This window comes from Spea bombifrons, chromosome 1 (genome assembly GCF_027358695.1).
Source record: "Spea bombifrons isolate aSpeBom1 chromosome 1, aSpeBom1.2.pri, whole genome shotgun sequence".
Classification (NCBI taxonomy): Eukaryota; Metazoa; Chordata; class Amphibia; order Anura; family Pelobatidae; genus Spea; species Spea bombifrons.
Window position 1 is genome coordinate 81,042,495 of NC_071087.1, and position 12,313 is coordinate 81,054,807.

Genomic DNA, 12,313 nt, shown 5'->3' on the forward strand with positions numbered 1-12,313 from the left:
TTTATGTATTCTTAAATTAGCTGTTCTTGATGATAGTTGTTGAGAAAGAAGTTGATCCAGCCGATTTCCCAAATACCGTTTTTGTTTAAATTTTGTTAATATACTGTTGGCTTTATTCATCAGTAATTCATTAATTGTTTTTTTAGTTAGTTCAATTTTGGATTTAAATTCCAAATCAAACCGTGTCTAATTTTTCCTAGTTGGATCTTCTAAATAAATATATAAGTCTGAGTCTTTGATTGCGTTTTTTTTTTTTTTTTTAAAGGTATGCAGCCTTACCGATCAGATGTCCTCAAAACCCATTTATATGCACACCAAGTGTTTGCATAATATGTCTCACTGTGTTTGTTCTCTTCAAAAAACTGTTTAGTGATTTTCTGCAGTTCTTTATTATATTATATTATATTTTTATTTAATCTCCATAAGGGTCTTTTTTTTTATTGATTATCTGTAATTCAACCATAATCTTATTAGGGGCATTTTCTCATTCTTTATGCAGCTATTTGGCAACCAATCACTGTCGAAGGTGGCCACAGAAATAATTTCTAGCACTTTTTTGTCACCATCACTTCTGTGTTGCTTAGATTTTTTTGCGCATCTTTTTTATAATTTTTGTAAGTTTTTTTATTTTATTTTTTGTATTTTTTTCTAATAGCATGGTTAGAGGACCCCCCGTGCAATTGGGCATTTAAAACTATAACAGTTTTCTGGTGTTCGTGCCAGCAGCTGTTACAGGATATCGAGAAGCAGAAAGCCAGCGATGCTGGCTTCTGCTGACAGAGGGGAGCCCTGGCTGATCTCCCTGCCGAGACACATCCCTGCTGCTGCAAGAAGGTCCTGCAAGGACGTACCGGTACATCCATAGGGGTTTCTTGAGATGCAATTTATGGACGTACCGGTCAACCATAGGGGACGGAAGGGTTTAATGTGGTCTCCTAGATTACCCCATGTCTTACCCTTCATCTTATATTCGAGGTCGTCTTAGAATCAGACCTCAAATAGAGGTCTGGCTACAAGACTAAGATCCAGATCCCCCGCAGCGCTACACGGGACCTGGATCCTCCTTTCTGGCAGCCGATGGACTTCTGTGTGATGCACACAGACAACCTCCGCTGCTGCCGGCACTTCCGCCGGGGCTTCTATGACGGAGCACTGGCGTGACGTGACCTTCCAGTGCTCAGTCATAGAAGCATCGGCGGTTAGCAGTGGAGGTTGTCTGTGCACATCGTGCAGACGTCCACCGGCTGCCCCCACTTGACATCAGGGAGTCTGGAGCATGGGGGACAAGTCTAGGGATGCATCTAAGTCGGGGGGACATATAGGGGGGGTATAAGGCATATCAGGGGGCAGATTAGTAAATAGGGGGGGAATAAGGCATATCTTGGGATCAGAGTGGTAAATAGGGGGTATAAGCATATCTGGGGGCAGAGTGGCATTTATGTGGTATAAGGCATATCAGAGGGGCAGAGTAGCAAGCGGTCGGTCAGATTTGCATAACTGGGGGGCAGGTTGGCAAATAAAAGGAAATAAAAACAAAAATTGCATTTTTCTCAATCCTAATTTTTATTAAAGATGAAAAAATAGCTTACATGTAAATTACCATTTACTTATAAAACTTTTTTTCTTATAGGCGTTTTCTTTTTTTCTAAATTAATATTCAAATTTTGGGGGGTCATCTTATAATCGAGCAAATACGGTTGACCATGGCTTTTGCTCTAAGATGCAACTGAGCAATGTCAGGTAAATCCTAACACTTATGCAACCAGGTTATTGTGAGTTTTTTTTTTTTTAAATTCCTCCCTCAAAGATTTCAGCTTGTTTTGCAATTGAATTGTTAACGTTATAGGTCACATTAAAGGTGGAAAGAGTTCTGATTTATCTTTGTCTCATTCTTTAAAATCACACGAACCTGGCATTTTAACAGGGGTGTGTAGACTTTTTATATACACACTCACTGGCCACTTTATTAGGTACACCTGTTCAATTGCTTGTTTACACAAATAGCTAAAAAACAGCCAATCACATGGTAGCAGCTCATTTACAGAGAATTATCTGAAAAAGAGAAAATATCCAGCGAGTGGCAGCTGTGTGGACAAAAATTGCCTTGTTGAAGTCGGAGGTCAGAGGAGAATGAGCAGACTGGTTTGAGATGACAGAACCACTGTATGCAGAATACCATCTCTGAATGCACAACACATCGGACCTTGAAGCAGATAGGCTACAGCAGTAGAAGACCACACCGGGTGCCACTCCTGTCAGCTAAGAACAAGAAACTGAAGCTACAATTCACACAGGCTCACCAAAATTGGACAAAGGAAGACTGGAAGAACGTTGCCTGGTGTGATGAGTCTCGATTCGAGCTACGACATTCAGATGGCAGGGTCAGACTTTAGCGTAAACAACATGAAAGTATCTTGCCTTATATCAACGGTTTAGGCTGGTGGTGTAATGGTGTGGGGGACATTTTCTTGGCACACTTTGGCCCCCTTAGTACCAATTGAGCATCATTTAAACACGACAGCCTGAGTATTGTTGCTAACCGTGTCCATCACTTTATGACCACAGTGTACCCATCTTCTGATGACAATGGGTTCACTGTACGCCAATGGCCTCCACACTCACCAGATCTCAATCCAATAGAGCACCTTTGGGATGTGGCGGAGATTCACATCATGGATGTGCAGCCGACAAATCTGCAGCAACTGCGTGATGCCATCATGTCCATATGGACAGCACCTTGTAGAAAGTATGCCACCAAGAATGAAGGCAGTTCTGAGGGCAAAAGCGGGTCCAACCTGGTACAAGCATTAGGTGTACCCAATAAAGTGGCCAGTGAGTGTACATATACTGTAGAATCTGATGGCAAGTTCCTCTGGAATCTGAATGAGAACATTTATGTTCAACATTTTTTATTGGAAATCAACACATACATGCTAGCTGAACAGTGATATTCAACTAGAATACAAGATTTCAAGTGTGTTTCAAGAGCATTAGGCCTCACCAACTTCCCTTTTAGTCTTTAATAATAATACCTCTGTATGTGGCTGTGACGGACCGACCGGGGACCTCAGGTTGTCCCTCTCCACCAAGAGACGACTTTTCCCTTCAGGACAATAATTCCCAGCAATCCGTCGGCAATATCCCCAAGCAAAGTAAAGGGATATCGCTATGCAGTACCCAAATAACCAGGCAAGACTAGTCTTTAGGTACAACAAGAGAACTGATTTATTCTAGAGACAGACGGCTGGATATATCCAGCAAAACACACATTAACATAAAACAAAATACTGGGATACAAACCGGCCCCTTAATCTGCATCCCAGATACAAAAGGACACCACTAAGATAAGGAATATACATTGTCTTGATTAGATTATCTCCCAGACCTTATTAATAAAATACATTTTATTAATAACACACAAAAGGGCTTCATGTCAATGGATAACCCCAAATCTGTTTCCGAGCGCCACAGTCTTTAAAGTCTCTTATGATTTGGATAACGTGGCACTCCTTACCAGGGCCCATAGTCTGTAGGAAGGAGGCTGGCACTCAGTCCCCTCCAGGAGCCCATGGAACGGAGGCTTCTGTGACAGTGGCTAGATCTGTCTCCTTAACCTGGGATACACCCTCTTCCTGTTTTAAGGAAACAGGAAGCAAGGTTTTTGTGAAACTAGCCATGGGAAGTTCCCAGGTATTTTCATACTCTGCCTTTTAGAATATTTAGTAATTTGCAGCTCCAACTCATGGCTCAACCTCACCAAGATAAATTCCAAAATGTCCTCTCCATCAACATTTTGGTCCAGGTAAGAGTCCTTCTGTGGCAAGTCCATGGCACACTTGATGTCACACATGGACCAGTTCACCTATTTCCATACTGATGTGCTGTCGCTATTGCCCTTACTACGGAGGCCATTTAGATAAATGGTCCTCTTGTACCAAATCCTTCTTGTACTATAGCTCCTTAATTTTCATACAGTCCTTTAAACGTTGCAATAGTCTCTTTCCAGCTTAAGTACTGCAAGGTCTTACCTGTCATAGAGTGGTACATTCAGATAAAGTTCTATGGGCACATCGTAACTATAATTATTCTAAATCCCCATCACCTCTCAGCTTCAGGCACCTTGTACTATACAGTATTAATCAATGCATTATTAAAATATAATTGATCAAGTAATTTATACTGTTTTTGGATGTTCTTTAATTGGCCGATACCATATTCATGGTTGTCACATATGCTTGCAGTGTAGATGCTAGTTTTGAGGAACACAAAGTTTTCAATGCAATTCCTAATTACAGCAACAAGCCTCAAGATCCAAGCCTCAGTCTATCTATCCTATTCGACCTTTTCTATCCCCCTTTTTTTTTTAAACAATTTATTCAAAGAGGAAATTGTACAAGCAAAGTACATAAAAAGGAAAGGAGGACAAATCAAAATACAAGATACAAATACAGTACGCATGTAGTATCATCACAGGAGATATACAAGGTACATATCAGTAGTAAGAGCCAATCAAAACATATACAAGAATGGCAGAGGAGAATCCACCACAGAAGGCAAATAATATAAACAACCTGGACGGCAGAGGGAAGCACAATATATAGGAAGTATCGGCAGATAAAGTGCAAAACACATGGGCACAAAGGTTGTAATATAAACTGCAGCGACACATTAAGGCTCCAGCCCAACCGCAGTTAGAGCAGGTTGGAACCTATCCCTTTTTTATAATGGGAAAATCACTTATTCTGAAAGTGATTTATTGTGGGGCCTAATTGGTGAATATTTTTTACCATATGGATAGCAGTGTAAGGTCACCATAGGTGACATCTCACATCAGTTTTGTTTCAGATATTGTACATCATTACAGTGATTTATATATAACTGTGTGAAAAAGAAAGTACACCCACCCAATGCATGACATATTACACCATGTCATGATTTCTTCTACAAAAAATAAAGCCAAAATAGAGAAGCCATGTGTGACACCTTATGATTCACTAGCTTGTAAAACCACCTTTAACAGCAATAACTTGAAGTAATTGATTCCTGTATGACTTTTTCAGTCTCTCTCATCATTGTGGAGGAATTTTGGCCCCCTCTTCTTTACAATTTTGCTTCAGTTAATTGAGGTTTACGCACAATTGTTTATGCACAGCTCTTAAGCATTTCAGCATTTCAATCATGTTGAGATCTGGACTTTAAATAGGCAATTGCAACACCTTGATTGACACAGTGTAATATGAAACATATCATATGTTGTTGTTCATATGAGGTTGTATTTACCTAATTTTTAGACTTGCTAAAGAACAGATGATTGTTATTATGTCTTGATATGTAAAACCATAGAATTCAAAGAGGAGATACTTTATTGTTCACAAGTTTTTGTGTATATATATATATATATATATATATACAATATCATCATGTATATAAATATTTATATAATGTATATACCCATTGTAAGTATATACACATTGAATGCACATATGATTTTATATTAGTAAGGTAAACTAATTTATAGTAATACAGGTATCAACTTTTTGGTGACTTGGTGATCAGACCAGAGTTTGCATTCCATTGTTTAGTGAAGGCTATATTAGGATTCTGTTTATTAGCGGTGCTTCACTATTTGCTACAATAATCATAAAAAGTTTAACTGCTGTCATTCTTAATTTATAAAAGGAGCAGGAGAGAGTGGGAAGAGCACATTTATCAAGCAGATGCGGATCATCCATGGAGCTGGGTTCTCAGAGGAAGACCGCAAGATGTATGCCCGACTTGTGCACCAAAACATTGTAACGTGCGCACAGTCATTGGTGGGAGCCATGGAACATTTGCAGATACCCTACACCAGGCAAGAGAATAAGGTGGGAACATTTGGAGAGAAGGATGGACAGTGATGCCAAGCTCCACTCACTGTGTCATCTTGTGGTTGGGAAAACACAATTAAGTCACAAGCCTGTAAGATTGGATTGTTTAATGACAACTAGAACTCCCCTATGTTGGCCCTGAGCTGTTGTGAGCTCAATTTTAGTATTTTAATAGCTGAAACCTGGATCACTGTAAAAGGGGGATCTCTGATATCATCCAACCATAGGAACATATAATTTGATGGTGGCTAAGGGGAATTCTGCCCAACCTAGTTTGCCCATTTGTGTGATATATAAATAAATATAGTTTTTGTGCTCTGCAAATATATTGTTACATTACTTATTTACCTGTTATAGCATGAGCAATGTAGAATTGTTAAACATTTAATTGATCGTTAATGCTTGCATGTTGAGACAGAGTTTGTCTGTGTCTTTGTTTCTTGGCCTCTCCCTTGTTCCTTGTGAAATCACCACACCTAGGTATAGCTTATTCATTCAAGATGTTTATGACAACTAGTAGATTAATGAGATTTGAACATTATCAGCTGTGTTCTCATATTGCTGTCAGGTATATTATTTATAAAAGCTGTAGACATAATACAGTAGATTGTATAAAATCTAAATGATTCACCTTCAAATGAGGAAGAGTTATTTTTTTCAATAGCTTGGTAATTACCTTTTCCTTGTTGAGACATAAGGAAAAAATACTAGTCCCTTTCCATAATACAGACAAATGTGTATGATTCATGAGTTTTAAACTAGCTCACAGTTAGCACAGACCTAGGTTCTTCTGTTTCCATCCCCTATGTGGGTTAGGAAAACGTTTCTGGTCATGCTGTCCCAACACAGAGAGGGCTATGTTAAAAGCCAAGTAACTCCGTGTTAGATTTATTTCTAAACAACTTGCTTAGATCAATGGCAATTTCTCATTGTTTCTTCTGACAGGCAGAATTTATTACATCTCTTTTCTGTCTAACTGGGTGTTTTCTCCTCATATAGGTGAATGGAAATCTAATCCAAGAATTGAATGCATATAAAGTTAATACACTTAGTAAAGAACATGCTACTGCTATTAAGAAAATATGGGCCGATCCTGGGATTAAGCAATGCTATGACAGGCGAAGGGAGTACCATCTACTCGACTCGGCTAAATAGTGAGTTTGCAAAATGCAGAATAGCTAGTAGAAATCACAACTAAAAGAAGTTAATTAACTAATGTGTAGCTTTTTAGACAAAATATTAAAATATGCTAAAATCTCAGTATATCAGCTTGTTAATATTATTTTTTTTAAAAATATTTATATTTTATTTTTTATGATTTATATTGATTTCAAGAATAATTCCTCACTGTTCTCGACGAACGTCGCAGAACGGAAATTAATATTTGTTTCTGCAGTTGGAGCTACCCTGGTATCAATGCCAGACAAAATATGTCAAAATGGCCATAGTGCAATACCCTGGGTTGTCCACTTTTCAGAAACATATAGTTTTATGTAGTGTTTTGAGATCTGAGAGCTTCATTCATCAAGTTAGGGACTCGGAATACCAACTTTGAAAATATTACAATTTTGAAAAAAAATATGCACTCCTTGTAATATTTCCCTTATAACTGTAAGAAAATGAAAAACAATGAATATATTTTGGGTACCTATTTCTCAAAGTCACCAGCTGTAAAATATGTTTTATACCAGCTGTTTTTATATGTTTTTATACTGAATGCTGGATTATAAAGATTAATATGGTTTAATAAGAGAGCCGCTTCTTGTCAGAAAAAACAATATAACATTTGTGTGGATGCGCTAAATGAGAAAAGGGGCAATTATGGTTAAACAAGGACAAAGCAGAAATGTTGAAAATTTAATCTACAAGTATAAAAATGCCTTTGTCATTAGGGGTTAAATCTCCTCACCATATTAACCATTGCCATATCTGCTGGGAGGCAACGATTGTAATTGTTCTGGAAATGTTTACTGCACAGTTTTGGAAAATGGATTTAAGACTCAGAGTGGCAGGGCTAGGATTATCTGATAAATTTCATTCCCTAAAGTTTTCTCTCTTCTTACAAACTCTGCCTGAATCTGTAAACACAGTAACATGGGGCTATTTAGTATATACAACTTTAAAATGTAGGATTTGGGAAAACTGGAAGTGTTTTTAAATGTCTATAATGTGAACATATATAAAGCCAATACATAAGGAAAAGAGGACCATGAGAATTTATAATATAGCGTTAATTACCATATTTGCTTGATTATAAGATGACCCTGATTATAAGACGACCCGCCAAAATTTGAATATTAATTTAGAAAACAAAAAAAGCCTGAAGATAAGACTACCTTATAGGAAAAATGTTTTACTAGTAAATATTAATTCACATGTAAAACATTTTTCATATTTAATAAAAACTATGACTGAGAAAAATTCTTTTTTTTTGTTTTTATTTCCTTTTATTTGCCAACCTCCCCCCGGTTATGCACGTCTGCCCACAGTTATGCACATCTGCCCCAGGCTTGCCACTCTGCCCCCCCCATACACCACTTTGCCTCCCTGATACAGTGAAGGAAAAAAATATTTCAGCCTCTGCTGATTTTGTATGTTTGCCCACTAACAAAGACATGATCAGTCTATTATTTTAGGTAGGTAATTATCATAACATTGGTAGGTTTATTTGAACAGCAGAATAACAAAAGAATCCAGAATAACGCATTTAAAATAAATTATAAATTGATTTGCATTTTACTCATTGAAATACCGTATTGGCTCGAATATAGGCCGCACTTTTTTCCCCCACTTTAAGTTTTAAGTGGGGGTGCGGCCTATATTCGGGGTCTAGCGCCCGACGCCCGGGACATGCAGTCCCGGGCGCCGGGCAGGCAGCGGGGTTAGGATACAGATCCCCCGCAGCGGTGCAGGGGACCTGCATCCTTCTCCCCGATACGCTCAGACAGCCTCCCCTGCCAGCACTTCCCACGGGTGGGGGGTGCCGGCACGGGAGGTTATCTAAGCGTTTTACCTCTGCCCACCCCCGACTTACCGGAGCAGACTCCCGGGTGTCTTGCGGGGCCGGCGGGAGACATCTACGCAATACGCGCATGCAACTTCCGGTACCGGTAACGGAAGTTGCATACGCGTATTGCGTAGATGTCCCTCGCCGGCCCCGCAAGACACCCGGGAGTCTGCTCCGGTAAGTCGAGGAGGGGGGGGCAGAGGAGGACAGCGGCAGCGTATCGCGGGGAGGGAGGACAGCGGCAGCGTATCGCGGAGAGGGAGGACAGCGGCAGCGTATCGCGGAGAGGGAGGACAGCGGCAGCGTATCGCGGGGAGGGAGGACAGCGGCAGCGTATCGCGGGCAGGGAGGACAGCAGAAGCGTATCGCGGGCAGGGAGGACAGCGGCAGCGTATCTCGGGGAGGGAGGACAGCGGCAGCGTATCTCGGGGAGGGAGGACAGCGGCAGCATATCTCGGGGAGGGAGGACAGTGGCAGCGTATCTCGGGGGGGGGGACAGAGTGGCAGCATGTTTTTTTTGGTGCTTTTTTAAAGAAAAAAAACTTTTTCTTTAAAAAAGCACCAAACTTTTAGGGTGCGGCCTATATACGGGGGCGGCCTATATCCGAGCCAATACGGTAAGTACACTTATATTTGTTTTAAGTTATTTATACTGAGTTACAGCGTTTCAAATTTTTTTAACAGTGTCCTGTATTGTGGGGCTGGATATGTGGCAGTGTCTACTCACTTCTAGTGTCCTGCTACTACTACTGCTGCAGCTGCATTATCACCTTCCTTAATCTGAGAGATCAATTAATCAAAATGGTCTAATTTTTTTTTCGAAATTCAGTCCTATAGCATGCTGCTGGATGTGCAGTGGTGCAGCTGCTGTTCCTGGTGGTCCTGCAGTGCAAAACACTTCCCAAAGCTTGGGATGGTGCCAGGGCCAGACTGGGAATAAAAAGCAGCCTTGGAAACATTTGGAGACCAGCCCCATATCTTTTATCTCACGGTCGAGCTCTTGTACCAGCACTCACCCCTTATACAAACCCAAATTACACCATTTTCCATACAAATAACTATAAAACATTCTTTTAATCACATTATTTGTATTAAAATGCCAGAAATCAAAAGTGTTAAAAGGCCCTAATAAATTAAATACATTAGACATAATGGAATCAAAACATTTACTACTGCAAACATTTTAAGATGAAAAAGTTCCATATAGGAGGCCACTCCTCCAGGAATGCCTTATACCCCCCCTATGTGCCACTCTGGCATATAGGGGGTTAAAAGGCATATTATGGGACAGAGTGGCAAATAGGGGGTTAAAAGGCATTTCTAGAGGCAGAGTAGCATAAAGGGGGTTAAAAGGAATTTCATGGGTCACTCTGCCTCCAGAAAAGCCTTATGCCCCCCATATAACACCCCCCCCGGACTTAACACTGCTTCTGACTCCCTGGTGTCTGGTGGGGGCAGCGCATGGAGGCTGGCGTTCATGAAATTAAAGGGGCCGGCGTACACACACCGTGATGCCCAGTGGCCGTGCCTCAGCTCTTTGTCCCAACCCTTTTAATTCATTAGGGGCCAGCGGCCAGGGGAGGCTCTGCGGCTGTTGCAGCAGTTGGTGAAAGGTGAATCAAGAAGGTGTCAGGGACCTCCCCTTTGGGAACGCCCCCAAATCATGAAATGTAATGAATGTAATTTCTGAATCAAAAAAAGGGCAAGGTAATAGCAGATATAAATAGGAACTGAGTATGAGTAGCAAAGCACTGCAGGAGCTGCCTGTGTAGGTAATGTTGCAGGTAGATGCTGCTAAGGCAGGTACTGCAGGATGCCATGTCAGGTATGCAGAAGCAGAACAAGTAGTTTCCCAATGCTGGGTACGGTACCCTAAACGGACATATTAAACAATTTACATAATAAACATGTTATTAGTGTTGACCAGGAGATGATGAGTGGAAACTGCTTAAAGTGTATGAAACTCGGATGTCCCCAGGGTAATACAACCATGAAAGTAGTAACATAACAGGAATGGCAATACACAGAATGAGGGAGATACAGCTGTGTTAGGATTACTCATGTGTGTCGTGGAGTCTGAGCTCAGCACTGCTCCAAAAATTTAATATGTCTTAATTAATGAGGAATAAGCAGTTTTAACATTGAATCTGACTCGCCCATTTTTTTAAACACAGTTTTATGTCCAATCTGGAACGTCTCACATCTGATGGGTATCTTCCTACTGATGAAGACATTGTCAGGATCCGAATGCCAACCACAGGAATTAGAGAATATTGCTTCATTGTGGACAAATGCAACCTAAGGTATGAAGGAAACTTGATCACCATGCGTTTTTGTGTCATCACTAATTTAGTTAAGCTTTCCTTTGATTATAATTGCTCTCTCTGAAACTCAACCCTCAATCATCCTTTAACTTCTTTTTTTCGCTACAGGATAGTGGATGTTGGAGGGCAGAGAGGGGAGCGCACAAAATGGATTCACTCTTTTCAGAATGTGTATGCAATTATATATTTGGCTTCACTGAGTGAATATGATCAACAACTGGAGGAGAGCAAAAATGCTGTAAGAGGCTATTGGTATTTGAATGAAAACTATCACACTTGGGAGGGGCCTGGTTGGGTACTGTTGAAACTCCCAGTGTTCCCCAAACTGAAGCTGTGGGCAATAGACATCCTCGTTTCCTATATACTGTATTTGCTCGATTATAAGACAAGGTTTTTTTTATAATCGAGGTCGTCTTCTAATCAGACCTCAAAAAAATGTCCGCTGGGGCCAGGCTGCTTACCGGTGCTTTGGTCGCGAGCAGCGTCTCTTCTAATAGCAGCAGGAGAACAGGAAGCTAGCAGAGTGTCACATAACTCTGCCTCCCCCCTCCTTCCTCTGGGGGCGGGGCCAGAGAAGTTGCTCGCAGAGCCTGGGCCCCTGCAGAAGTCTTCGAGTGAGAGATCTGCAGTTCCGGTAAGGGGGTGGGGGAGGGTTTTTGAGCAAGTATGTGTGATTAATGGAATGAATGAGTATTTAAATGTTTGTGAATGAGTGTGTGTGTGTGATAGCATGGATGTTTAAGAGGGGTGGTGGTGGTAGCATGGCATAGGGAGGCTGTACTCACACTCCTATCATCCCCAGGTTCCAGCATGTACTGGCTGCCTTGGCTTGATAGGAGTGTGATTGCTGTTAGCAGTTATATATATAACTATAGGGTAGTCTTATATTCAGGCTTTTTGTTTTTTTCCTAAATTAATATTTATATTTTGGGGGGTCGTCTTATAATCAGGGTCGTCTTATAATCGAGCAAATACGGTACTATTTGCCTCTTCACCTGACATTAACACAACAGCCCTAACTTAAGTTAATGTCACCTTTGTGAGCTCAACTGTTTTGCACAAACATTATCTCTCTTTTTGGTTGTCAGTAATAAAAGGGAAAAAATCACATAGCA

The 12,313-nt window shown here is 40.7% G+C and overlaps 1 protein-coding gene across 3 annotated transcripts in view; it reads left to right on the plus strand.

Annotated features, from left to right (window-relative positions):
* Positions 1 to 12,313, plus strand: part of LOC128492742 (guanine nucleotide-binding protein subunit alpha-11-like) — a 29,952-nt gene that overhangs the window by 8,244 nt on the left and 9,395 nt on the right. For all 3 annotated transcript variants that reach the window (XM_053465428.1, XM_053465420.1, XM_053465437.1), the window contains exons 2-5: positions 5,680 to 5,864; positions 6,867 to 7,021; positions 11,049 to 11,177; positions 11,307 to 11,436. In XM_053465428.1, the coding sequence (XP_053321403.1) occupies positions 5,718 to 5,864; positions 6,867 to 7,021; positions 11,049 to 11,177; positions 11,307 to 11,436 (561 nt within the window). In that variant the 5' untranslated portion in view covers positions 5,680 to 5,717. The remainder of the gene's footprint in view (positions 1 to 5,679; positions 5,865 to 6,866; positions 7,022 to 11,048; positions 11,178 to 11,306; positions 11,437 to 12,313) is intronic.